Source organism: Neoarius graeffei, chromosome 7, assembly GCF_027579695.1.
Source record: "Neoarius graeffei isolate fNeoGra1 chromosome 7, fNeoGra1.pri, whole genome shotgun sequence".
Lineage (NCBI taxonomy): Eukaryota > Metazoa > Chordata > Actinopteri > Siluriformes > Ariidae > Neoarius > Neoarius graeffei.
In genome coordinates this window covers 60,452,082-60,479,110 of record NC_083575.1, presented here as the reverse complement: position 1 = coordinate 60,479,110, position 27,029 = coordinate 60,452,082, and the positions used below count along the sequence as shown (strand labels likewise).

The 27,029-nt window shown below is 41.5% G+C and overlaps 2 protein-coding genes across 2 annotated transcripts in view; one reads left to right on the top strand and one right to left on the bottom strand.

Annotated features, from left to right (window-relative positions):
- urb2 (URB2 ribosome biogenesis homolog) overlaps positions 1–3,942 on the bottom strand; it is a 78,164-nt gene extending 74,222 nt beyond the window's left edge. The window contains exon 1 of the mRNA XM_060926167.1: positions 3,842–3,942. The gene's annotated coding sequence lies outside the window, so the exon portion shown is untranslated. The remainder of the gene's footprint in view (positions 1–3,841) is intronic.
- A 1,995-nt stretch (positions 3,943–5,937) lies between these two features.
- Positions 5,938–25,402, top strand: abcb10 (ATP-binding cassette, sub-family B (MDR/TAP), member 10). Its single transcript, XM_060926165.1, has 14 exons — positions 5,938–6,221; positions 6,303–7,454; positions 16,614–16,814; positions 18,636–18,838; positions 20,730–20,864; positions 21,260–21,406; positions 21,498–21,633; positions 21,776–21,871; positions 22,009–22,218; positions 22,311–22,390; positions 22,517–22,697; positions 22,833–22,876; positions 22,963–22,997; positions 25,016–25,402. The coding sequence occupies exons 2-14, from the start codon at positions 7,067–7,069 to the stop codon at positions 25,269–25,271; spliced, it is 2,112 nt and encodes a 703-aa protein (XP_060782148.1). The 5' UTR covers positions 5,938–6,221; positions 6,303–7,066; the 3' UTR covers positions 25,272–25,402.
- Positions 25,403–27,029: the final 1,627 nt, after the last annotated feature.

The following is a 27,029-nucleotide window of genomic DNA, read 5'->3' as shown; positions in this document are numbered from 1 at the left end:
GTGGAAGCAAAGTGGCCTGGGTCTGTGCATGTCTCACCAATTTTTCACGAGTGTACACTCAGTGCTAAATTTCCCTGTGGTGAGTTTATATACTGTGTATAGCTCCATTCTTTTATGATCAATATTTTGTTTCCTCCTACTGCAACTGAAATTTTAAACTGCATCCTTGTATTATCATAGGAGAGTTCGATGGTTACCTGCTTGGTGACCGAGGGTACCCATGCCAGCCCTATTTGATGACCCCCTTACCCTGATCCTCAACCCAGCCCACAGCAACAGTACAACCTGGTTCACAGCAGGACACAGGCCAGGGTCGAGATGACCACTAGGATGCTTAACGTCCGATTCCAGTGCCTTCACAGGCTCAGGGTCACCCCAGACAGGACATGCGATATAATTGTGGCATGTGGTTCTCCACAACATAGCCACAATTAGAAATGAGCAGTGTCCTACCCTTCAACTGACTGATGCTGACAAGATGGTAGAGCAGTTAGAGACACCATCTGCTACAATCACTTCTGACTCACTCCCCACCTCCCGACAAAAAGACATTATGTCTATTTTCATGAAGTCTTTGTTTCCTGCAAGTGCAAAAGTAGTACAATAGTTAATATTTTTTTATGTTATTCAAACAAATACAATCATCTCATCAACCTGTGGGCACCTCACCCACCTTTAACTGATGCTCCAGCAGTTGTATTTCCATTTTTGTTTTCTTTATTTGCAGCCTCATACAGTGCCTTGCAAAAGTATTCATACCCCTTGAGCTTTTTCACATTTTTCCACCTTACAACCATGAACTTAAAAGTTTTTTATTAAGATTTTATGTGATAGACTAACACAGAGTAGCACATAATTGTGAAGTGAAACAAAAATGATAAATGGTCTTCAAAATTTTAAACAAATAAAAATCTGAAAAATATGATGTGCATTAGTATTCAGCCCCCCTGCGTCAATACTTTGTAGAGCCACCTTTTGCTGCAATTACAGCTGCAAGTCTTTTGTGGTATGTTTCTATCAGCTTTGCACATCTAGACACTGAAATTTTTGCCCATTCTTCTTTGCAAAATAGCTCAAGCTCAGCCAGATTGGATGGAGAGCGTCTGTGAACAGCAATTTTCAAGTCTTGCCACAGATGCTCAGTAGGATTTAGGTCTGGACTTTGACTGGGCCATTCTAACACATGAATATTCTTTGATCTAAACCATTCCACTGTAGCTCTGTCTGTATGTTTAGGGTCATTGTCTTGCTGGAAGGTGAATCTCCTTCCCAGTCTCAAGTCTTTTGCAGCCTCCAACAGGTTTTCTTCCAGGATTGCCCTGTATTTAGCTCCATCCATCTTCCCATCAACTCTGACCAACTTCCCTGTCCCTGCTGAAGAAAAGCATCCCCATAGCATGATGCTGCCACCACCATGTTTCACAGTGGGGATGGTGTGTGCAGGGTGATGAGCAGTGTTAGTTTTCCGCCACACATAGCGCTTTGAATTTAGGCCAAAAAGTTCAACTTTGGTCTCATCTGACCAAAGCACCTTCTTCCACATGTTTGCTGTGTCCCGTACATTTCTTATGCCTGTCTTTCAACAAGGGCTTTCTTCTTGCCACTCTTCCAAAAAGGCCAGATTTGTGGAGTGTACGACTTATAGTTGTCCTGTGCACAGATTCTTCCACCTGAGCTGTGGATTTCTGCAGCTCCTCCAGAGTGATCATGGGCCTCTTGGCTGCTTCTCTGACCAGTGCTCTCCTTGCTCACCTCTGTCAGTTTAGGTGGACAGCCATGTCTTGGTAGGTTTGCAGTTGTGCCACACTTTTTCCATTTTTGAATGATGGATTGAACAGTGCTTCTTGAGATGTTCAGAGCTTGGGATATTTTTTTATAACCTAACCCTGCTTTAAACTTCTCCAGAACTTTATCCCTGACCTGTCTGGTGAGTTCTTTGGTCTTCATGATGCTGTTTGTTCTTCAGTGTTCTCTAACAAACCACTGAGGACTTCACAGAACAAGTGTATTTATGCTGAGAGTAAATTACACACAGTAGGACTCTATTAACTAATTAGATGACTTCTGAAGGCAATTGATTGCACTGGATTGTATTTAGAGGTATCAGAGTACAGGGGGCTGAATACTAATGCACACCACATTTTTCAGATTTTTATTTGTTTAAAATTTTGAAGACCATTTATCATTTTTGTTTCACTTCACAATTATGTGCTACTCTGCGTTTGTCTATCACATAAAATCTCAATAAAAAACTTTTAAGTTCGTGGTTGTAAGGTGTAAAAATGTGAAAAAGTTCAAGGGTTATGAATACTTTTGCAAGGCACTGTATGCTCCATTTCTAAATATGATTTATTGATTTGTTTCTTAAGATACACTTTGTACAGTTGTTTAACAAGGAGCTATAGGAACACAGAAAATGATATTGAATTTCATAGTGCCATGTCTATTTAGTGTTATTGCAAGTTGTGGGTCAATGTTGAACATCTTACTGAGGTGAGCTGTACTGTGGCGGTGGATGGACCCTTTTCCTCATTGTAATTTTCAGCATTGCGCTGTTAGAGAAAAAGAAACTGCAAGTTGTATTATGGCACACCATCAACTGTTAGATGCCATTTTTAAAAGGTGTAAACCTCAATAGGCCTCTCTGTGGCAGCTGATAAAGTGTCATCATCCTCCTGTAATGAAACAGGATGAGTGTTATACTCTAACCTATTATGAAAAATTTGTGGACTATTAAGAGTGCTTGCAACTGCATGAAAGTCTGTTATGGCAGAAGGCTCCTCCAGACAGATTACACCATCAGTAACTGGTAGAAGATGAAGAACATTAGACAATTGATGATTACTCAGAAAAGCGCCTCACCTAATTTGAATTGTTATTACAACAGTATGCAGGCTACATCACAATTTTTCAAAAATATAACAGTCACCTTAAAATAGATTATGATGTCTGAAGGACAACCAAAGAATCTGGAAAAGCAACAGCAGTAAATTACAAATAATTTTAGCCTTCTGCTACAAGAACATTAGTGTGCCAAGTTGTGTCGAAGATGGATAGGTGGCCATTACTGAGCTAACACTAGCAAAAGGATGAATGCACATATGCCATTAATTTGAATAACCTGCCTCTTATGTAGGCACTTGTGTCCTGGGAGTGGCTGGGTCTGATGAACTTCCCCCAGAGATACCCTCAGGATTAGGTCGGCCACTGTTCTGACTGAGGGCCATTTCTTCAGCCTCTGTGAGAGGTGTTGCTTTTAAATAGACAATATTAAAATACTGTCAGTGTTGGGACAGCTGAATGTTGTTGTTTTTTTTTTCTTAGAAGATTTAACTAACTACTTAAATATCACATGTTGAATGTAGCCACTGAATGCTGTTTAATTAAGAAGGGCAGGCTAAACATCACAACTGCTTTAAATTAAATTATACCATAACTGTTTGAACTATATTTTTGATATTTCATCTTTAGTTGCCAAGTTTGTTTTGTGCCTGTTGGGTTGCACCTGCATACGTGAGGTGGGTTGGACTGGGGTCAGAGAATGGTCAATTTTGGGTCATTAACAACCAGGACGGGACTAATTTATCTCATGCAAATAGTGCCACATAGTGCTTTGACCTGCACAATGCACCTACTGTGTGTGCATGCAAATTTATAAACTTTGTTTATAAATTGTTACCCGTGTAACATTTGAGATCTTTCCAGAGAAAATTATTCTTCCTGTCTTTCAGTAATATTCACCATGTTTATTACCATTTTCATACAAAAAGAGTAAGAAAGTTTTTTAATGCTAGTTTTCACTTTGTGAACATCAGCAGAAACATGTTTCTTGATTACTCACATGAGCCATACCTGAGTCTCTGATGGAACCCAGTATTTGGGTAATTGCCAATGTGGTCCCTTCACATTTCCATCCCAATATCTAACCCATGCCAGACGACACTATGTGAATAATAGAGGGCCTTTTGGTTAACATTTTAATTTTGACTTACTCTTAACTGGTTACAACTACAGCCTAGTTAGAACAGCACCAAGCATAATTATATGTTATTTGATATTATAAAACAATATGCAGTTTTACCTGTAACAGGTTATTTCAGTACCTGAGATTTCTACAATTCAACGGATTTTACAACCACACACAGCAAAAGAGCCAGGCATTTTTAATAATTTTTAGTCAGCAACCACTGGCTTTCATTTATTTGCACCGAAAAAACTCCCGCACCAATATAGCGGCTCCGTAGACGTTCGAAGCAGAGGTTAATGCGGCGGCAGCTACATCAGGGATGTTTTTAATAGGGAAGTTCCAATCTTCGGGTGAAAACAAATGTTCTCACACCACTGAGCTCCATATAAAACCTGGAGAGCTCATAGCCATCTGGCCGCCATATTGCTACTCCCAATCGTAGGGTTGCCAACCGTCCCGTACTGGGCGGGACATCCCGTTTTTTTGGGTAATTTTAATTTGTCCCGTCAGGACAGGGACAGATCCTGCCCCTCACTCCAATGCTGTGGTGTAAATCGCGTTATTGCCGTGAGAAGCGCTATTGCGATTTAAAATCATTCACTGTCAAAGGCTGCCATATCCTGAATTTTTAAGCTATACTGAGAAAATAGGCATCAGATTAAACTAGAGCAGATGGTGCAGCCAGTGGCTACAGCCTAACTGTTCGATAAGAATAGCAGATAGCTTAAAAAACTTTCCGAAACAGGATAGACCTCAACCTATAGAAGGGGAGCTTTTCTGCCTCACTCCTGCCTGTGATGTCTTTCTCTCTTTTTCTTCTGCTATGAAGCATTGCAGAAGGTTCTTAGGGTTTTCAAATGGACAATTAAGCAAATGTCAGGGTTTTACAGCTACAGCAAATACTTTTTCAGGTTATGACATTGCCTTCATAAATATGCCCTGATGAATTATTTGGCCAAAGTTTAAAAGAGAAAAATGAGACAATAATATTAGAATTGTTTGTTATTTTGCATTAAGTTACTTAAAAATGTCCATTAATTGGTCTATTAATTTTTAAAAGCTCTATTTTAGAAACGAATTTGTAGTGGCCTACATTTGAAACCCTCACCTTAAAGGCGATTCGGTAACTATTTTGGGGCGCTGGGGTGCGCGTACAGGGCCTGTACCGGTACTTGTCCGCACCCGGAACAAAGTGTCCCTCATTTGGATATGAGAAAGTCGGCAACCCTACAATCACGTGTCTTTGGCTTGTGTGTTAAACCGTGGTATCCGATCAAATTTGCCCCAATAAAAGTATCTCCTGACTTTTTCCCCTTTTCATTACCTCCTCTTACTTTCTGAACTTTACCATCATTCCTTACATATCTTTACAGCGCTCCCCTTCGCTATTACTGTTTTTTCCTGTTCCAGTTCAGTCACTATTTGTTTTTCTCTTATACAGTGTACCTTTCTCATATTTCTTCTTATACATACATACATTCATACATACATACATACATACATGCATACATTTTATATGTGTGTGTGTGTGTGTGTGTGTGTGTATACATGTGTATACATATGTGTATGTATATACATACATGTATACATATACACACACACACAAACAGGTGAAACATCCGTCCACAACCTTTGACCTGACGATTTGTATAGTTCACTGCTGCACATGTAGGCATTTGCTTCTAATTTTTCTCACCAACTACATGAATAACTTGTCCAATTTTGTGTAGCTTCCAGTAATCTAAATGACAGTTCCGCTCCGCGATGGGAGTGATAAGATGGCGGCCAGCTGGCTTCACTCTGACGAGCCTATGAGCTCTCCAGATTTTATTTAAAGCTCAGTGTCTCACACTTACGAAAACTTAACGGCTAACTAGCTTTAGCCTGGGTCACGTGTATCACTGTGAGCCAATGGAATCAGTTCTCAGACGTCACTCATCATTCTCCTAAAGTTTACGACAATTACGCTTATGGTACAGGAGAGCAGATTTTTTTATGTCACATTTTTTTATGTCAGAGTCGAATTGAAAGACTGACGCCTAGTGCAGTACAATGTAATTATTTGTGTTTATTAAGCTGCAGTTTTGTGTATATGTAATAGGCTACACGACAGTGTAGAGCCGCCGTAAATGGGTTCCATCTGTCGTAACACCTCTACCTTGTCTCAAAAACGTTCATTCTTTCGGTTTAGAGTTTAGCGGGCGGCGTCATAATTTTCTCGTCCATGGATAAGACGTTAAAGATCATCGCAGAGGTAGTCTATTTTTTTTTAATGAAACCAACTGTTTTCACAAAATAGCAGTTTGTTTAGGATACTGAGCCACTTCTCTTACAGGATTCCATTCAAACAACCTCTGGTCTCCTTTTGAAGCCCTACCGCTGTTAAGCGTTTTCACCCGAAGGTTGGAACCGTTTTCTCCTCTTTTAAGAACGTCTCTGTGGTCGCTCACGGCAGCATCCTCCTGTACTAAAGAATATGTGAGAAAAGTACAGTTCGTCCTCTCTGCACCTCTCTGGCAGTGTCTAGTGCGATAGTGATCTACACGGTGCGGTCATAACCTGTGTGTAGGGAAACTAGTCTTCGCGAGTGTAATGCAGCCTAGTTAACACCTTCAATCAGGACTTTTGTCGGGGTAACTTTTTTTTTATTTCATATAATTTTTAATTATATAAGTTTGTTTTGTTTTTTAAACCGGTGTCGTAAACAGACCACACAACATGGACGCTGCAAGGAAGTACACGACGGACACATTAGTGTGACAGATTTTTGTGACGTTTGGGAGTGCCAATAACTTGTCTGGGTGTGAGAGGAGATAACAAGAGAAAAGGCTGTGTGTTGCTGTCAGTCACAGATAATGTTCAGTAACCGTCAGAAACGGAACAGCAGCCTGGTTCACAGTATGCTTTCCTTCTTAAGATGCCAGAAGCAGAAAAAACCCTCACAAGGTACGTTATTAGTTTAGCTAACTACTCACTAACTAAGAGCCACACAGACTGTAACAAGGTTTCTGCTCTGATTTGGATGTGCTTGTGATGATGATCTTCATTGAAAGGGAAGTGGATCAAAGCTAAAGCCTCAATTCATCTTACTTCCTCTTAATGTGTGGAGTAACAATGTTGCAGATGTCGAGATTCACTACCAAGAAACTCTTAGAGCACTGGACTGTTACCTGCAAACGCCCAGTAAGACTTTACCAGCTATCTGGTCTGACTTTAAGATCCCAGAGAAAACTGGTCTGTGAAACTGTACTTCAAGCATCCCTTTTTCCCCAATTCCGACTTGGAGCAACTTTAGGTCCACATTGTGTTTGGACGCACTTCAGGACCTCCACTCCATTTGCTTTTTACAGCACGTCGACAGACTCCAAGCAAGCAGCAGAGCATGTGGGAAGAGAAGTCAAAACCAATGACAGACCAGGACGGATATCCTCAGGCGACTTCAAAAAGTTATTGTGGCTCGCTCATCCAGAGCGCTGGAGGCTATCAGGTAAAAAGCACACATCTCAACTACAGGGGTGGCACAGAGTGGCTGTTGCAACCCTTCAGATCAGTCACCCAAATTCTGACCTCAGTGTTTTTGTATGTTTGATTAAGGTCAAGGTCACTTTGTCATCAGCAACTATGTACAACCCCAATTCCAAAAAAGTTGGGACAGAGGACAAATTGTAAATAAAAACGGAATGCAATGATGTGGAAGTTTCAAAATTCCATATTTTATTCAGAATAGAACATAGATGACATATCAAATGTTTAAACTGAGAAAATGTATCATTTAAAGAGAAAAATTTGGTGATTTTAAATTTCATGACAATAACACCTCAAAAAAGTTGGGACAAAGCCATGTTTACCATTGTGAGACACCCCTTTTCTCTTTACAACAGTCTGTAAACATCTGGGGACTGAGGAGACAAGTTGCTCAAGTTTAGGGATAGGAATGGTAACCCATTCTTGTCTAATGTAGGATTCTAGTTGCTCAACTGTCTTAGGTCTTTTTTTTTTTTTTTTGTCGTATCTTCCGTTTTATGATGCGCCAAATGTTTTCTATGGGTGAAAGATCTGGACTGCAGGCTGGCCAGTTCAGTACCCGGACCTTTCTTCTACGCAGCCATGATGCTGTAATTGATGCAGTATGTGGTTTGGCATTGTCATGTTGGAAAATGCAAGGCAAGGTCTTCCCTGAAAGAGACGTCATCTGGATGGGAGCATATGTTGCTCTAGAACCTGGATATACCTTTCAGCATTAATGGTGTCTTTCCAGATGTGTAAGCTGCCCATGCCACACGCACTAATGCAACCCCATACCATCAGAGATGCAGGCTTCTGAACTGAGCGCTGATGATAACTTGGGTCGTCCTTCTCCTCTTTAGTCTGAATGACACGGCGTCCCTGATTTCCATAAAGAACTTCACATTTTGATTCGTCTGACCACAGAACAGTTTTCCACTTTGCCACAGTCCATTTTAAATGAGCCTTGGCCCAGAGAAGACGTCTGCACTTCTGGATCATGTTTAGATACGGCTTCTTCTTTGAACTATACAGTTTTAGCTAGCAACGGCGGATGGCACGGTGAATTGTGTTCACAGATAATGTTCTCTGGAAATATTCCTGAGCCCATTTTGTGATTTCCAATACAGAAGCATGCCTGTAAGTGATGCAGTGCCATCTAAGGGCCCGAAGATCACGGGCACCCAGTATGGTTTTCCGGCCTTGACCCTTGCGCACAGAGATTCTTCCAGATTCTCTGAATCTTTTTATGATATTATGCACTGTAGATGATATGTTCAAACTCTTTTTGCAATTTTACACTGTCAAACTCACTCCTTTCTGATATTGCTCCATTATTTGTCGGGCAGAATTAGGGGGATTGGTGATCCTCTTCCCATCTTTACTTCTGAGAGCCGCTGCCACTCCAAGATGCTCTTTTTATACCCGGTCATGTTAATGACCTATTGCCAATTGACCTAATGAGTTGCAGTTTGGTCCTCCAGCTGTTCCTTTTTTGTACCTTTTAACTTTTTTTTAGCCTCTTATTGCCCTTGTCCCAACTTTTTTGAGATGTGTTGCTGTCATGAAATTTCAAATGAGCCAATATTTGGCATGAAATTTCAAAATGTCTCACTTTTGACATTTGATATGTCGTCTATGTTCTATTGTGAATACAATATCAGTTTTTCATCTCATCTCATTTATCTCTAGCCGCTTTATCCTGTTCTACAGGGTCGCGGGCAAGCTGGAGCCTATCCCAGCTGACTACGGGCAAAAGGCGGGGTACACCCTGGACAAGTCGCCAGGTCATCACAGGGCTGACACATAGACACAGGCAACCATTCACATTCACACCTACGGTCAATTTAGAGTCACCAGTTAACCTAACCTGCATGTCTTTGGACTGTGGGGGAAACCGGAGCACACCCACGCGGACACGGGGAGAACATGCAAACTCCACACAGAAAGGCCCTCGTTGGCCATGGGGCTCGAACCCGGACCTTCTTGCTGTGAGGCGACAGCGCTAACCACTACACCACCGTGCCGCCCATATCAGTTTTTGAGATTTGTAAATTATTGCATTCCGTTTTTATTTACAATTTGTACTTTGTCCCAACTTTTTTGGAATCGGGGTTGTACTGTACATGGTTGGATGAAAGTGTTTCTCCATGTACTACAATGTACAGAAAAAACTACTTGAAAATAGTGCACACAAGTATAGAGTAGAAAAAAAAGACAAGTAGTAGATGTAGTAGCAGGACACTGATTGTCTTTTTGCACATGAACAGTCAACAACTACTACATTCTGCTTGGGACCTTTTTGCAAAGGAGACTTTCTGTTCCACTTAGAACCTAGAGTTCTCCCAGAAGCTGCTTTTTGACCACCAGGGAATGGGTTCTTGAACCAGTTCCATTCAGGATTCCTTGAAACTTGGTGCCTGCTAGCGAACCAACCCACGTTTTCCCCAGTTTTGATGGAACCACACCATCATGAACAGAGGGTGTTGCACAATACACAACAAGAGTAAACGGTATTAGCAAGATGAGGGAGCACATTGATTACCTCTGAGGTTTTTATTAATTTTTGCAGATGTTTTTGTTCCATTTTTTTCTGAAGAGAGATTCTTTTCTGTTGTGTTCTCCGTTGCTGTGCTCTGTTTCCTCTCCAAACTAATGACATGCCCACTGATGTCATGGTTCATAGTGGAAAAAAACAGCTATATTTTGGTTCCAGTTAGGAACTTTTCAGATTCCAAACCAATAAATTTTTGGTCAGAATGCTCTCAACGGTCAAAATTTGATGCACAAATGAGAATGGAACCCATTCCCTGTTGGTGGAAAAGGGGTAAGGGAGAGAAACTGAGGCTACATCCACACGACAACGGCAACGAGATGTTATTTAAAAATATATCGCGTCCAAATGGGCAACAATCAGTAAAATATCAGGTCCATATGGCAACGCAACGCTTGCTGAAAACGATGCAATACACATGCCACACCTCTAGGGGCGCTGTAAGACAGTCCCTTCGGAGACACCAGAACAATAGAAGTAAGGACGCATGCGCATAAACTATTATGCGCGAGACTTCATTTTAGCCACAAAGTCAGGAAAATCTGTTTGTAAAATTACAGTATAATGACCAAATACAATGAAAAGTATCTTTCCAGTCTCACCTGTGAAAGGTAATCCCATGTGATCTCGTTTGGACGGCAAACCTGTTGGTACAGTTAAACGCAGCTAATCTTTATTCTCTGCTTTGACCTCTCCAAAATGGCGGCGAGGATGACGTATGATTCTACGCGGAAGGCGGCGTCTTTAATGGTCCGGAATAAATTGAATGATACACGTTGATGGATTAATTTGTTGTTTCTCACCTGTGAAAGGTAATCCCATATGATCTCGTTTGGACGGTAAACCTGTTGGTACAGTTAAACGCAGCACATGAATCTTTATTCTCCGCTTTGACCTATCCAATATGGTGACGAGGATGACGTATGATTCTACGCGGAAGGCGGCGTCTTTAATGGTCCGGAATAAATTGAATGCTACACGTTGATGGATTAATTTCTTCTACGCCCTTTTTGAGGAATGTATTGTAGGACTTAAACCCACATCTGAAGAGGTGAGATCGCTCCTTTTTTTTTCCCTATTTTTGCTGGCGGGATTGACTCTGCCCTAAGGGCAGAGTCTCTCTCTCTCTCTCACTTTGCACCATTACACAATAAATGTTCACAGTGAAAATATTTTGTAAGCGCGTTTCATGAACCAAGTTATAGGATTTGTTGACAACTCGCATCGAGTTCGTTACACTTCTACCCGGCGTGAAGCACTCACAGTCATGTGGTTGTGACGTCATCGTAAACAAATCCGTTCTACTCATCCAGACGACTTCACAACGGCAACGTTGCCAGATCTTTCCACTCTGGAACCCGTTCTCAAAAAGATTGCGTTTTGGGCACCCAAAACGCCGGTGCCGTGTGGACGCCAGGCCTAAACGATAAGCAATTGTATCGGAGTCACCTGAATCCATTGCCGTGTGGACAGGGCCTGAGGAACCCTTTAGTGTGTTAGAAGGAAACCTTTTTTTGGGGGGGATGTTCTAAAAAGCTTATTGGAGGGGGGGGAAAAAGCATAATGAGTCCTAATGTGCCAAAGCAAGAACAAATCACTCTCGCACTAAGGCTACGTTTACATTACGTCGAATCAGCGGATCATCAGATTAATGTTCTTAAAACGATTCGCATTTACACTAAAACCGTTAGCCGTGCACATAGCAACGCCAATACGCGGATACGCTCGGCTCCGCAGGCATCCTGCGCTCCAAATCACTCCGCCCTGAACAGCGAGTGCCCTCTGGAGGGTGCGCACTCCGGCCCTGCGCAGCTCACACAGCGCGCGAGTGAAGTGAACAAGCCACGATTCGGGACTGAGCCGCTGTGTGTGAGATCCCAGCGCAGATCACTTATTACTTGCAAGTGGAAGGATGGCAAGCCTAAAGACAATCATAACTACACAATGGGCAGTATTTGCATCAGTATTTGCAGTATTTTCATACTTTTATACTCTTTAATGAAAGGTGATACAAGGCGGAAGTCCGCGCCGTTTTTCAGCAGTCGCGTCACATGACCAACGCCAGCGAATCAGGAAGGTGGATGTCACAGTGATGTTGTCCAATGAGACGCCAGCTAGAGCTCAGCACAGCGTATTCGCGTATTCTGAATGTTTACACAGCACCGGACCAGATACGATCTAGATTGAATACGTGGACGCTGGCGGATTCCCGTTTCCTGGCTTTTCCAGGGGGTTTAATGTAAACGGACAGTGCATCCGCGAAGAAAACGAGACAGATATGGTCTAATGTAAACGTAGCCTAATGCTGTCAGAAATAACATCTACTGACAAAACGTTCAAAACAGCATTCAGATCAGAGCACAATGATTTCCCCATAAGCATCTCCATATACACTCACAAAGATGCAGCTTAATGTGGTTCAGTGTGTTAAAACAGCAACCTAGGAACACCGGTGTTCTTACAATTTATTGATTGATTATAACTACGGTCTAGTGAATGGCCCATTAAAATAAAAATAAAGCTAACTTTCCAATGAATCTCTTCCATTACAAACTTATGGCCTAATGAAGCATCTGGTCAGTGTTAAAGCAGTGACATAGGTTTGAAAGGAAAAAGCTAAGCATAAAATCTTGTGCTTTATATTTAGTTTTGAAGTAATCATTTGTTTGTTTGTTTTTAAGCTAAGCACTTCAGTGTCCCCTTGGGACACTTTTTTAGGAAATAAAGCATTTTACAAATTTTTTTTTAGACAGTTGTGTGGTAGAGTATTAGAATTGCAGTAATTAAAACATGACTGGGATCTACGGCGAGCTATTCACCTCTTGGGAGTTAAAGGTCATAGGCAACAGTTTTCAATTTATGTACATTTGAAACTTTATATGTTAAAAAACCCTCTGTAATTTTCTTCTGGTTCCAGGAAGTATTGTTAATAAGTAATAATTAAAATAAATTGGCGCGAATCACGGCGAATTTCTGTTCGGCAATTTTCGTGACCACTCGGCACGTGATGTCATTCAAGACAAACAAACCGCTTGAGTTGAGTCCACTTCCATTTACTTGCATTGCCGTTTGGCTTGCGTGCAAACGTGCATTCAGGAATTTCCAAAGAAAAACCATACCTTATTGTTGTGCAGTGAACTGTAACAACGGGACCAGTTCAGGAAGAAGTTTTTACCTTTTTCCGAGAGAGGAGAAGAGGCAGAGAGAGTGGATTGGCTTTTTCCAGAAGAGGAGAAGAGGCGGAGCGAGAGGTTTGGCTTTTTCCAGAAGAGAAGAGGCGGAGCGAGTGGGTTGGCTTTTTCCAGAAGAGAAGAGGCGGAGCGAGAGGTTTGGCTTTTTCCAGAAGAGGAGAAGAGGCGGAGCGAGTGGGTTGGCTTTTTCCGGAAAAGAAGAGGCGGAGCGAGTGGGTTGGCTTTTTCCGAAAGAGGAGATGAGGCGGAGCGAGTGGGTTGGCTTTTTCTGGAAAAGAAGAGGCGGAGCGAGTGGGTTGGCTTTTTCCGAAAGAGGAGATGAGGCGGAGAGAGTGGATTGTGCACGTGAAGTCAGAGGGTTGTTTTTTCCCGAAAGAGAAGAGGCGGAGAGAGTGGGTTGTGTGCGTGAAACAAAATCAAGCAGTCAAAGAAGAAACGGACCAGCAACGTTCAAGCAAAAAGGAGAAGATTGGAGGTAAACATTTTTACTTTTGCTTGCAATTGACAAGTCAAAAATCCTGAGGGTTCCTGTACAATCATTGTGGAAATGAGACAAAGGGATATTTCCTCACTTAGAGTAGGCTATAAACAGTATAATGCCGTGGATGGCAGGCTAATGTGGCCTACCAGCGCACTATCATGTAATCGTTACCTATATCCACTAGGGAGGGCGGTTTTAATTATTCGGCTCTTATTTAGTATTACGATGAAAGTAGGAATTTATCATAACCACCAGGGTAAATCGTTTGGGTGCGAGTCTTGTTGAGGTCTGGCGTCACCGCGATCAGAGTCGGCCGAGTCTTTGTCCGATTCCGAGGCTGCACGGTCAAACCAGCGAGCCACATTCACCGATTGCTTTGCAACAGTCATAGGTTCATACATGGGTGGTTTCACCTCTCAATATTCAATCTGGAGAGTTCCTACTTCAAAATTGCTATCACTTTCAGATATTTTACACAACCTCTCACGACCAAAGTCCGTACACATGTGCTCGGTTTGCAAGTAAACATAGAACTGCTCCCAGTCTGTTTGGCTTGAATGATGTCATGATGACGGTCCCCTGGCAGTGAAAGTGCGCATAAGGGAGATGTAAACAAACCTTCGGAAACTGGGCAAAACAGTATATTTTAACCTCATTATCTCTAGCCGCTTTATCCTGTTCTACAGGGTCGCAGGCAAGCTGGAGCCTATCCCAGCTGACTACGGGCGAAAGGCGGGGTACACCCTGGACAAGTCGCCAGGTCATCACAGGGCTGACACATAGACACAGACAACCATTCACACTCACATTCACACCTACGGTCAATTTAGAGTCACCAGTTAACCTAACATGCATGTCTTTGGACTGTGGGGGAAACCGGAGCACCCGGAAGAAACCCACGCGGACAAGGGGAGAACATGCAAACTCCGCACAGAAAGGCCCTCGCCGGCCACGGGGCTCGAACCCGGACCTTCTTGCTGTGAGACGACAGCGCTAACCACTACACCACCGTGCCGCTATATTTTAACCATTTTATTCAATTTTAGGGTGCAAATTAGACACTAGGAAGATTGAATTCGCTTTTTGGGTTGTTCTTCTAGACAATAAAGTTGATATTCTACGTTTCACCTCCGACCGTTGCCTATGACCTTTTAAAAGGTCTGTCAGTTGCTGCATTTTGGTGATGTCATGGTGATTGGGGGGCATTACACTAGCATTGTATTTTGTCCCAAAATCCCATGAGCAGCCCCCTCAATATATTTCTGAGAAAGGGGCAAGTAAGAAAGAGTAGTAGGCAGAGGTTAAGCCAGGGATCCCAGCAGTAATTGAAAAAAATAGAGGAATGTAAGAAACTTTATCAACATGGGTCAAGGGGTCTGCAAGCCCTTTGTGGGGTGCAGGGGCAGCGCCCCTGCTGGGGGTACAGGGGGCAAAGCCCCCTGAAGCTGTTGAGATTTTAACATTTAAAGATGCTATAGAACACATTTTTTGCATAGATTTAGTTAATGTCAATACTAGTCTAATATAAGCCACATTCATTTTTCAAAAATCATGAATATGAGCAGAAATCAATGATTCAGTAATATTAGATATATACATATGTACAGCAAATATTGGAGAAATTTGATTTAAACCTTTCTCTTTTTGAAAGGTTTCACTGCAGAGGAATTTAATGCTCTTTTCTGGGGTGCATTCTGTGATTTTTCCTCCAGTTTTCTCTGCTTTTGTTTCCCTGATCTTTCCTTCTGCTTTTTCTGATGTTCCTGCAGTGCTCTTTTGGATAGTTTCTTGGCTACTCTGTTCGCATGAGCTTTTGTTTCAAGTTCTGTATTCACCATATTCATTAATCTCTTCTTGGATTCAACTTCCTCTCTGGCTAAGCGCAACTACACTTTCCACGATATATTGAATTAAGTTCAACCCATTAGAAACTAAAGCACGAACGGAGTTAAAACACGTTTTCTAGCAAATGGGCGCAGCCATATTGTTTTCTTGTTCTATCGCGTACAGTCTCGCGGTATTTACATCAATTTAACTTCCGAGTGTTCCCGAATGTCAACGAGAACAAACGAAGCCGATGAAAACGTCACTAAACAAGCAAACCAAATCAGAACGTATTCTGCTGGTCATTTTACTTAAACATATTTTTAATGGATATACAAGAGATTTAAAAAAAAAACACTTTTTGGCTAGAAAAATAGCGGAATTCTGCTAAATAGCGGCCGTCTGGGATCCATGTTAAGCGTAAGCTGAGCGGAGGCTGTGTTAGCCACTGCCGCGATGTATAAAAAAGAGGGGGGTCCTTCCCTGGAAAATTTTGATGTTAAATGGTGAATTCTGAGTGATCCTGAATGCAAAATTTTATTTTTATGAAGTATAAATTATGAAGTAAAAACTTATGAATTTCAATTCTTTGAAAAACCACTGTGAGTAGCCGGCAATGGAGCGTTTGTAGGCGGCAAAATCGCCGGTTGCCGGCAGTTATTGAGAGGACTGCATGAGGCAATTAATTTTGCACCAGTAAACAATTAAAATTCTACAAAAGTAAGTTTGTGTTATTGATAATTTTGTGGTTCCTATCCCTTCGTGTATCCCTTCGTGTCTCCTCTTTCTCAAACCCTGGATTCACTACAGTTCAGTTGCTGTTTTTGCAGTGTAATTTCAGGCACTATTTATTCTAGCATTACTTACACAGAGGGAATTACAGAGACCACATATGCTGAGTTTTCAATGTCAATTAGTACTAATTCTTATGATAGATTTAAGCAAGCAGATTGAACAAACTCTTCATTCAATGTCAGCCATTCCATGTCTTTTTAAATACATAAATTGTGTTGAACAATTGTCTGCTTTATGTATGCGTATAACAAATGTTTGACTATTGTTCTTTCTACTGTTTTCTGAATTTCCTCATAGCTGCTGTGAGCTTCCTGGTTGTCTCCAGTGCTGTCACCATGTCTGCTCCATTTTTCTTGGGTAAAGTGATTGACACTGTCTACACAAACTCGTGTGCAGACTTCAGTTCCTCCCTGACCTCGCTGTGCATCATGCTAGCAGGGGTTTTCCTGTGTGGTGGAGCTGCCAATGCTGCACGTATATATCTTATTCATGTCTCAGGTGAGCTCTCGGCAGGAGCCACAATGCAAAAGCCACTTGAACAAATGTGTTGTTTGGCCTTGTTTATTTATGATGGTTGCAATATAGAAGCATTAGCAGTAAATTTTATACTGGAGATTGTATGAATGAATGAAAAACTCTTGACTGATTCACTGGTTGACTTGAACACACTACAGTGCCTTGCAAAAGTATTCATACCCCTTGAACTTTTTCACGTTTTTCCACCTTACAACCACGAACTTAAGGTTTTTTTTATTGAGATTTTATGTGATAGACCAACACAGAGTAGCACATAATTGTGAAGTGAAACGAAAATGATAAATGGTCTTCAAAATTTTAAACAAGTAAAAATCTGAAAAATATGATGTGCATTAGTATTCAGCCCCCCTGCGTCAATACTTTGTAGAGCCACCTTTTGCTGCAATTACAGCTGCAAGTCTTTTGTGGTATGTCTCTACCAGCTTTGCACATCTAGACACTGAAATTTTTGTCCATTCTTCTTTGCAAAATAGCTCAAGCTCAGCCAGATTGGATGGAGAGCGTCTGTGAACAGCAATTTTCAAGTCTTGCCACAGATGCTCAATGCGATTTAGGTCTGGACTTTGACTGGGCCATTCTAACACATGAATAATATTTGATCTAAACCATTTCACTGTAGCTCTGGCTATATGTTTAGGGTCATTGTCTTGCTGGAAGGTGAATCTCCTTCCCAGTCTCAAGTCTTTTGCAGCCTCCAACAGGTTTTCTTCCAGGATTGCCCTGTATTTAGCTCTGACCAGCTTCCCTGTCCCTGCTGAAGAAAAGCATCCCCATAGCATGATGCTGCCACCACCATGTTTCACAGTGGGGATGGTGTGTGCAGGGTGATGAGCAGTGTTAGTTTTCCGCCACACACAGCGCTTTGCATTTAGGCCAAAAAGTTCAACTTTGGTCTCATCTGACCAAAGCACCTTCTTCCACATGTTTGCTGTGTCCCCTACATGGCTTCTGGCAAACTGCAAACGGGACTTCTTATGCCTGTCTTTCAACAATGGCTTTCTTCTTGCCACTCTTCCAAAAAGGCCAGATTTGTGGAGTGTACGACTTATAGTTGTCCTGTGCACAGATTCTCCCACCTAAGCTGTGGATTTCTGCAGCTCCTCCAGAGTGATCATGGGCCTCTTGGCTGCTTCTCTGACCAGTGCTCTCCTTGCTCGCTCTGTCAGTTTAGGTGGACGGCCATGTCTTGGTAGGTTTGCAGTTGTGCCATACTTTTTTCCATTTTTGAGTGATGGATTGAACAGTGCTTCTTGAGATGTTCAGCGTTTGGGAGATATATATAATATTTTATAACCTAACCCTGCTTTAAACTTCTCCAGAACTTTATCCCTGGCCTGTCTGGTGAGTTCTTTGGTCTTCATGATGCTGTTTGTTCTTCAGTGTTCTCTAACAAACCACTGAGGCCTTCACAGAACAAATGTATTTATGCTGAGAGTAAATTACACACTGTAGGACTCTATTAACTAATTTGCCAGCTTGGCCCCTAATTAGATGACTTCTGAAGGTAATTGATTGCACTGGATTGTATTTAGAGGTATCAGAGTACAGGGGGCTGAATACTAATGCACACCACATTTTTCAGATTTTTATTTGTTTAAAATTTTGAAGACCATTTATCATTTTCATTTCACTTCACAATTATGTGCTACTCTGTGTTGGTCTATCACATAAAATCTCAATAAAAAACTTTTAAGTTTGTGGCTGTAAGGTGGAAAAATGTGGAAAAAGTTCAAGGGGTATGAATACTTTTTCAAGGCACTGTATCTGTGATGGTTTTTGCAGGGCAGCGGATTGTGAGAAACTTGCGTGAGTCCCTTTTCTCCTCAATTTTGAGGCAGGAGGTGGGATTCTTTGACAAGACGAGCACTGGTGAGCTCATTAACCGCCTTTCATCGGACACAGCTCGAGTTGGAAATGCGCTTACTGACAATGTGTCTGATGGTCTACGGTCAGTTGCTCAGGCTGGAGCTGGAGTCAGTATGATGGTGAGTAGAGGTCTGCGCGGGTCGGATTTTTCAGTCCCGCCCGCATTGTGCAGTCCCACTCCCGCCCGCGCCCGCAAAGAATTATGATTTTCAGTCCCGCCCGCGCCCACAAAAAATTATGATTTTCAGTCCCGCTCCCGCCCGCGCTTGCCATATTTTGTCCCGCTCCCGCCCGCAAATCCCGCATGATGCAGATGTCTGCGTTATTTCTCAGGAAAGTTCTTGTCTTGACACAGCGTGATGGTGTCCTGCCCCCTACTTTGAGTGGATTTGAGCATAAATATCTACAGCTCACGTTTGTTATTGTTTACCTTGTTTCTGAATTCAGCATGTAGTATCTCTAATAATAATAATTAGTGCTGTCAAACGATTAAAATATTTAATCGCAAATCGCACATTTTTATCACATGAGGAACCATTGTAATTCTCTGATCAGCATAAAAAAGTGAATGAGCTTGCTTTGTACTAATGTGGGTGTGTTTGTTTGTTTGTTTGTTTGTTTGTTTGTTTTTTTAATTGCAAAGCAGAGCTAGTAAAAAGTGAATTGATTTACTGCTTGCGTTAGTCTACAACTTTAATCAGAGAGACATGTTACACAGTGACGGTAGGCTTGACTCAATGCTATCCCAGAAATCCTTCCTGTAATATGCAAATTTGGCCGCCTCTGATTGGACAGCCAAATTTGCATATTACAGGAAGGATTTCTGGGATAGCATTGAGTCAAGCCTACCAGCACTGTGTAACCTGTCTCTCTGATTAAAGTTGTAGACTAATGCAAGCAGTAAATCAATTCACTCATGGTTCTTTTGCTAGCTGGGTGTGAACTGCGAGTCATTAGAGTGATCAAAGGATTTCCCGTTAGGGTGATCAATGGCAAGTTTAAGATGCCATTTCTCACTCAATCTGGCAATCTGACTCTCTCTGCAAATTTAGGCATCTTAAAATGTTTTTATTAATGCCAAATAAAATATCCAGCACAAATTATATATGATAGACATAAATTAATAATTTATAAATTTTATTTCAAGCACGTTTTTAGTTAGCGGGACTGCAGCTTATCACCGCTCCCACCCGCGCCGCATATGTGCACTCCCGCTCCCGCCCGCGCGCGCATATGCGCACTTCCGGTCCCGCCCGCGCCCGCAATGAGCTTTCAAAATTTGTCCCGCGCCGCACTGCTTTGCGACGGGTCCCGCGGGACTCCCGCAGGAGTGCAGGGCTCTAATGGTGAACAGTAGTCTAAAGTAAACAGATGCTGTGATTGGAATCATGGCACTCAATAATGTTGACTGATATTTGTATTAAGCATTATATATTTTAATCTATGATAAGGAGTAATGTTTAGATTATCTGTCTGTCTATCTATCTAGCTAGCTAGCGTACCGTGACGTGGCCACTCTTACAACTCTAGCCATCAAAGTTTCTAGGGAAGAATTACAGTAGTGGTTTCTCATTGCCTTCTACTGGATTATTATAGAGGTTTTCTCCTCTGTGTTTGGATTAGAACAATGAATATGAACATTTGGAGCTTCCCCCCCCCAATTTTTGTGTGAGAGAATGTTTTTCACTCAGGCAGAGAATAATTTATCTCTGTTCTGAAATGTGGTTGAGTTCATGTATGTAATCCTGATAGTTTCATAAGCCATGAGTAACTTTCCGACTCCAAGTATGAATGTGATTTAAGTAATTTTTAAACTTGATCATTTATGCAAACAATGAATAAACAGCAGCATCAACCTCAACCATTCTGTTACTATACTGTAGCAATATTTTCCTTCAATTTTTAGGTCTTTTGAACAGCCTACAGAGCTAGATTGTGCTGGTAATTGCAGAGCTAATTTAATATTTTGTCAGTTCCTTGAATTTCATTTCTTATTTTCCTTCTCTTTAGTTCTATGTGTCACCCAGTCTTGCCACCTTTGTCCTAATGATTGTACCTCCCGTGGCAGCCCTGGCAGTCATCTATGGAAGATATGTGCACTCCATATCTAAACAAACACAGGATGCTCTGGCAAAGGCCACAGAGGTCAGAACCAGCAATTTGTGTACTTTTAATTTAGGTGCAATAATACTGCTCGCACAAGATTATTTTATTGGTATTTTTCTATCAGGATTTGATTCTGAGAAGAGTTTAACCACATCCGCTACACATTTACACTTGTATTCAAATGTGTCTCTGGATAGTTGGACTGACATTTACAGTTATATTGTGCATAATATGCAAATAATTACTCAATGCTTGATTTCTAGTGTTTTCAAGAAATTTTGCAGTGTTTGTGGTTTTCAGTTGTTAAATATGGAAATTATGATTGCATCATAAAAAAAAATGCAAATTTCCATCTTGTTCTTAATTTAAATAAAATAAAGGCTTAATTTGCTTATGTTAATTTGTTTTTAACAACTTTTCTGTGCATGGTATAGCTGGCAGAAGAGAGGATCAGTAACTTACGGACAGTTAGGGCATTCAGCAAAGAGTTGACAGAAGTGCAGACCTACGCAGAGAAGGTGGAACATGTCCTCCAACTGGCTAAAAAGGAAGCTAGGCTTACTGCTGGGTTCTTTGGAGTGGTATGTCATATTAAAACCTATTTACAAATTTTACCTGTACACACTGAGCAATTATATTCAAACTGCATTGTTTAAACATATGTATGTATAGACTGGCCTGAGTGGCAATATGATCGTCCTGAGTGTGCTGTATAAAGGCGGGCTGCTGATGGGTAGCGAGCACATGACCGTAGGAGAGCTTTCCTCCTTCCTTATGTATGCCTTCTGGGTGGGCATCAGCATTGCTGGTGAGGACAAATTACTCCGCGTAAGCGAATAAAATGCATTAATCATATGCCCTCAATACCTCACACAATAACAGACAAATCACAGGAGGGTCATGTAGTATTCCTAACTTGTGTATACTCTTTATGTACTGTGAATTGCAAGGTCTGAGCTCATTCTATTCAGAGCTAATGAAGGGGTTAGGAGCTGGTACACGATTGTGGGAACTGATGGGGCGAAAGCCTGAATTTCCTCTCAGTGGTAAATATCACCAAACTACATATTTTGTGTTTTTACTAAAATGTTATGTGGGTTATGACATAAATACTTACCAAGCGTTGTACTGATCAATGAGTCTGAAAGACTCCATTTAACCCCGTGTTCCACTTGTCTCCCAGAGGGACTTGTGTTGAGACCAGAGCAGCTGAAGGGAGCCCTCGAGTTCCATAATGTGTCGTTTGCTTACCCGACAAGGAAAGATATCTCTGTCTTCCAGAACCTGAGTCTGTCTGTGCCAGCTGGTTCAGTGATGGCAGTGGTGGGGTCAAGTGGCTCTGGAAAATCAACTCTTGTGTCCCTTCTGCTCCGTCTGTATGACCCAGACTCGGGTGAGCACTGGGGTCTGTGAGCACCTCCATTTTACAATCATGCACAGAATCTAGCTTTTTCACTAACAGTTCTGTTTATCACCCTGACTTAGGTATGATAACTGTTGATGGCCATGACATACGGAATTTGAATGCTTATTGGCTTCGGAATAATATTGGAACTGTAAGCCAGGTAAGCGGCACCACAAGCAAATGGTTACATAACACTGTGTCACTATTATGACTATTTAATCCTTAGAATTATCATGATTACAGAATGCCCTAAAGTATAGTATTGTTTTTTTTTCCCCTTGTATAGGAGCCAGTCCTCTTCTCTTGCACCATTGCTGAGAACATTGCATACGGAGCATCCGATCCCAGTCAGGTCACAACACAGGACATCCTACGAGTAGCACAGATAGCTAATGCTCATGACTTCATTAGTGGATTTCCCAATGGCTTTGACACTCTTGTTGGAGAGAAAGGAGTTCTCCTGTCAGGTACCAAAATGCATAATTTTAGTTTTTGTGTGGGCATTTTAAATAATTTAGTCTTTCTTTCTCTGATGGATTCTCTATTATGCATATGCTGATATTTCAAACCTGGTGTCACTAATGGATTTATTGGATGAACAGGTGGACAGAAACAAAGAATTGCTATTGCAAGGGCCTTGCTAAAGGTAATTTATCAAGTTTTCCTCCAGCATATTCCATAAGACATTTCATGCTACTTCATCACTGAAATCTTTTTTTTTTTCCCTGATAGAACCCCAAAATACTGTTATTAGATGAAGCCACAAGGTAAGATGTTCATTTGTGTAATGGCAGTGGCCGAAATAATTCACATTATGTTAATAGCAGTGCATCACTAACAAATAAATTGGTTTGTCTGGACTGCTGTACCACCTATTTTTGATCAAGTAAGGCTATTGCACCATAGTTCATGGTTATTAATAAGCTGACCTGTCAATTGGTTCTGGTTACATTAAGCTATTTGGCCAGGGTTTTTTTTTTTTTTTTGACTGTTTGCTCATTTTATTGACTGCACACAATCCTGTCCGTGCTATTGAACAACTCACTATGATGTAGCTTGGTTACAGAAAAGGTTGTGTGCAGTGTAGGGTGTTCCACTACTAATGTAGATTATATAAGCTTTAATGCTAGAAAATGTCTGATTGTTTTCACAATAGTATGTTTTGTATGCTGTAAAATATATATCTCATAGGACTATGATGTCTATTGTTAAATAGGGACAATGAATATAGATTTCCTATGCCCTTATGAAGCAGCACAGTGATGCTTGCTTTCTGTTTGTGCTTATCCCTACAACCCAACTGTAGGTGTAGTCTGAATGTTTAGTAGCTTAAAGGAACAGTCCACCGTATTTCCATAATGAAATATGCTCTTATCTGAATTGAGACGAGCTGCTCCATACCTCTCCGAGCTTTGCGCGACCTCCCAGTCAGTCAGACGCGCTGTCACTCCTGTTAGCAATGTAGCTAGGCTCAGCATGGCCAACGGTATTTTTTGGGGCTGTAGTTAGATGCGACCAAACTCTTCCACGTTTTTCCTGTTTACATAGGTTTATATGACCAGTGACATGAAACAAGTTCAGTTACACAAATTGAAACGTAGTGATTTTCTATGCTATGGAAAGTCCGCACTATAATGACAGGCGTACTAACACCTTCTGCGCGCTTCGGCAGCGCATTGATACGGAGCTCAGATATCAATGCGCTGCCGAAGCGCGCAGAAGGTGTTAGTACGCCTGTCATTATAGTGCGGACTTTCCATAGCATAGAAAATCGCTACGTTTCAATTTGTGTAACTGAACTTGTTTCATGTCACTGGTCATATAAACCTATGTAAACAGGAAAAACGCGGAAGAGTTTGGTCGCATCTAACTACAGCCCCAAAAAATACCATTGGCCATGCTGAGCCTAGCTACATTGCTAACAGGAGTGACAGCGCGTCTGACTGACTGGGAGGTCGCGCAAAGCTCGGAGAGGTACGGAGCAGCTCGTCTCAATTCAGATAAGAGCATATTTCATTATGGAAGTACGGTGGACTGTTCCTTTAAGATTTTAGTGTTTCTTGATGAGTGCTTATACTTGTTCAGATATGAGAGGTGTTCTGCTTTTTCAGGATTGCAGTAATGAAAATGAAACCCTTAACAATACAGAATGCTATTAAATATTTATGTATGTGAAAAACAATCATATCCATAAGGCTTTTAATTAATCATTGTATTAATTTACTGGTGCTGGGTGTTAGATGACAAAAATGTGTTTTCAGAAGTCATATGTTAGTCCGAACATATACCTACATATTGGTCTGACCTTAAGCTATTCAGACTGCTCTGCCAGTTTTTGTCAACAATTGTAACATTTACTTGTTCAAATTTATTTATTAGACAGTGACTTAGTCACTGTCTAATGCTCTGAAATCAATTTCCATTTCTGCTAACAAAAAATAATTATAAAACTTTTTTGTTTACATCAGATTTATTGTATTCTTTATTTCATGTAGTGCAAGTTAGAATTGTAGAGGTGTGCTTGTCAATTTTTTTTTTTTTTTTCAAATGGTGTGGACTTGAGCTTGCTGTTTAGAGCTTTTAAAATAGCTGGTCATTGTAGCTAACTAATTTGCTAAATAATGATTTTAATGTTTTCAATTATGTGAGATTAATGTGCTGTATCACTGAGTCCTAGATAATACTGATCAGTTCAGAAAGAATAGAGGGCGTTGGGACAACCTTGTGTGTGCAAATATAATTTTTATAAGTTCATTCTCTTCTCTTGTACCCCTAAATGCCACAGTGCTCTGGATGCAGATAATGAGTTCCTGGTGCAAGAGGCCCTGGAGCGGCTGATGCAGGACCGCACAGTGCTCATCATCGCTCACCGTCTCTCCACCATCCAGAACGCAGATGCTGTGGCTGTGCTGGACCAGCAGCGTGTGGTAGAGTGTGGCCGTCATGCCCAGCTTCTCACCAACCAAGATGGTCTCTTTCGCAAGCTCATGGAGAAACAAGCCTTTTTACATGCTGAGCAGAAGCTGGCTCTTGCCAAATAGAAGAAGACATTCCGATGTCTGAAGAAAGTACTACTGAAAATGAAAGTGTATGCATACCAATGTGTCAGAAGAAATCAGCTGTAGTTGTACCTGAGTGCCTATTTGCAATATAAACTCCCAGTCAAAAGTTTGCTCATTGGAATATTTTCTTTATTTTAGAATATTAAGACATTTACTCTGTGAACTAACAATGGAATTATAGTCCTCAGAAAAAGTGTTTAACAAATTTTATATATAAAATTCTTACCAATATTCCTGATGGAGCTTTGGATACCTGGTGTCGTCTCGACCAGTTTGATGGTACAGCTTCACCCAGGAGACATTGCTTAATGTTACCAAACAGGTCAAGTACTCCTACATTCTAAATAGGAATTGTTTGTTTGGGGAAACAATTTCATTTTAAGTAAACCTACTTTGTTTTAAGTAAAAACTTGTTCAAAAATACATTTTGATTCAGATTTTTAAAAATATTTGCCTTGTGTTCAAGTTATGGTTCAAAAAATTATCAAAATGTCAATTTTCCCCCTCCCAATTTGGTAATTTCCTCCCACTAGGTCTTTTAAGATGACGAAAAAAAAATGCGTATTCAATCTAGTGTGTACAACCTTTTGACTGGTAGTGTTGTGTTTACCCAAAACCTGATGTCATCACTCAACTCCATTATAAAGCCTCCACACTTATTCGGAATTAGCAGGAATCAAGCAGAACCAGCCGGAATGAATTTTTTTTTTTTTTTTCAAAATTCGTGCCACATTCGGATGGGAATTTCAAACTGACCAACATTTTCTTACAGCTTTGTAAGAATGCCGTTCGAATGCTTAGAATGCACTTCGAACCTGCCTCGAATGATTCTTGCACATTCCAGGTGTATTAGCTTTCGAATGCAGTTCAAATGTAGTTGGAACACAGTAGGAATATCTAGAATGCTGTTTGAATGCAGTAAGAATATTAAGAATGCACTTCGAATGTCGTACGAGTGCGGTTCGACTGCCGCCCGAATACCACCCGAAGTCGGGTTGGAAGGTGCCTCGAATGCAGTCAGAACGCTCCCGGAATAGCCGCCGAACAGGTTTCGAACGTTTAAGAATTCGAAGAGAATGCAGCTCGAATACTTGGAATGTAACACGAATGTCCCGAGTGTACCAAGAATGCCACCAGAATGGTCCCCGATAGGGTATAAAACGCTGCCCAATCTAGCATTTTCATCAGTCTCAGCCCAGACACCATAGAGTATGGATCCCCTGGACCATGTTGCTTTGCTCCAGATTGCTGTCCTCCAGCAAGACCTGCTTGAAAGAGATGTGGAGGAGGCTAGGAGAAAAAAATATTAGAAGAAAACCCAGAAGGTATCGGCCGCGGCCGGTGGTGGAGTTCTTGGCATTGGCTCCCTTCTTCCTTGGTGGCATGACGTGAGAAACTTTTCAAAACAATGGACAAAAGGTTGATGTTGAGCAGGCGACTCCTCAATGCAGACTGAAGTTCCAGCGGCAGCTAGCCGCGTTTTTATGCGATTCGGTGGTGTTCTGAAATTATCACGTCCGGACTCATTCGAGGGCCAATCGGGACGTTCCGACTGCATTCGAGATGTATCGAAATATTCAGATGGCATTCGAAGTGCATTCCAGCTGAACTATTTTAATCGGAATAGATTCCGGCAGCAGGGGCGGCACGGTGGTGTAGTGGTTAGCGCTGTCGCCTCACAGCAAGAAGGTCCTGGGTTCGAGCCCCGGGGCCGGCGAGGGCCTTTCTGTGCGGAGT

What these genes read in the sequence shown, in the direction of transcription:
- abcb10 (XM_060926165.1), top strand. Translation starts at nt 7,067, where the DNA reads ATGTGTGGAGTAACAATGTTGCAGATGTCGAGATTCACTACCAAGAAA. An exon ending in CTGCTGGGTTCTTTGGAGTG is followed by an intron (nt 21,407 to 21,497) that starts GTATGTCATATT and finishes ATGTATGTATAG; the next exon opens with ACTGGCCTGAGTGGCAATAT. An exon ending in GGTGGGCATCAGCATTGCTG is followed by an intron (nt 21,634 to 21,775) that starts GTGAGGACAAAT and finishes GTGAATTGCAAG; the next exon opens with GTCTGAGCTCATTCTATTCA.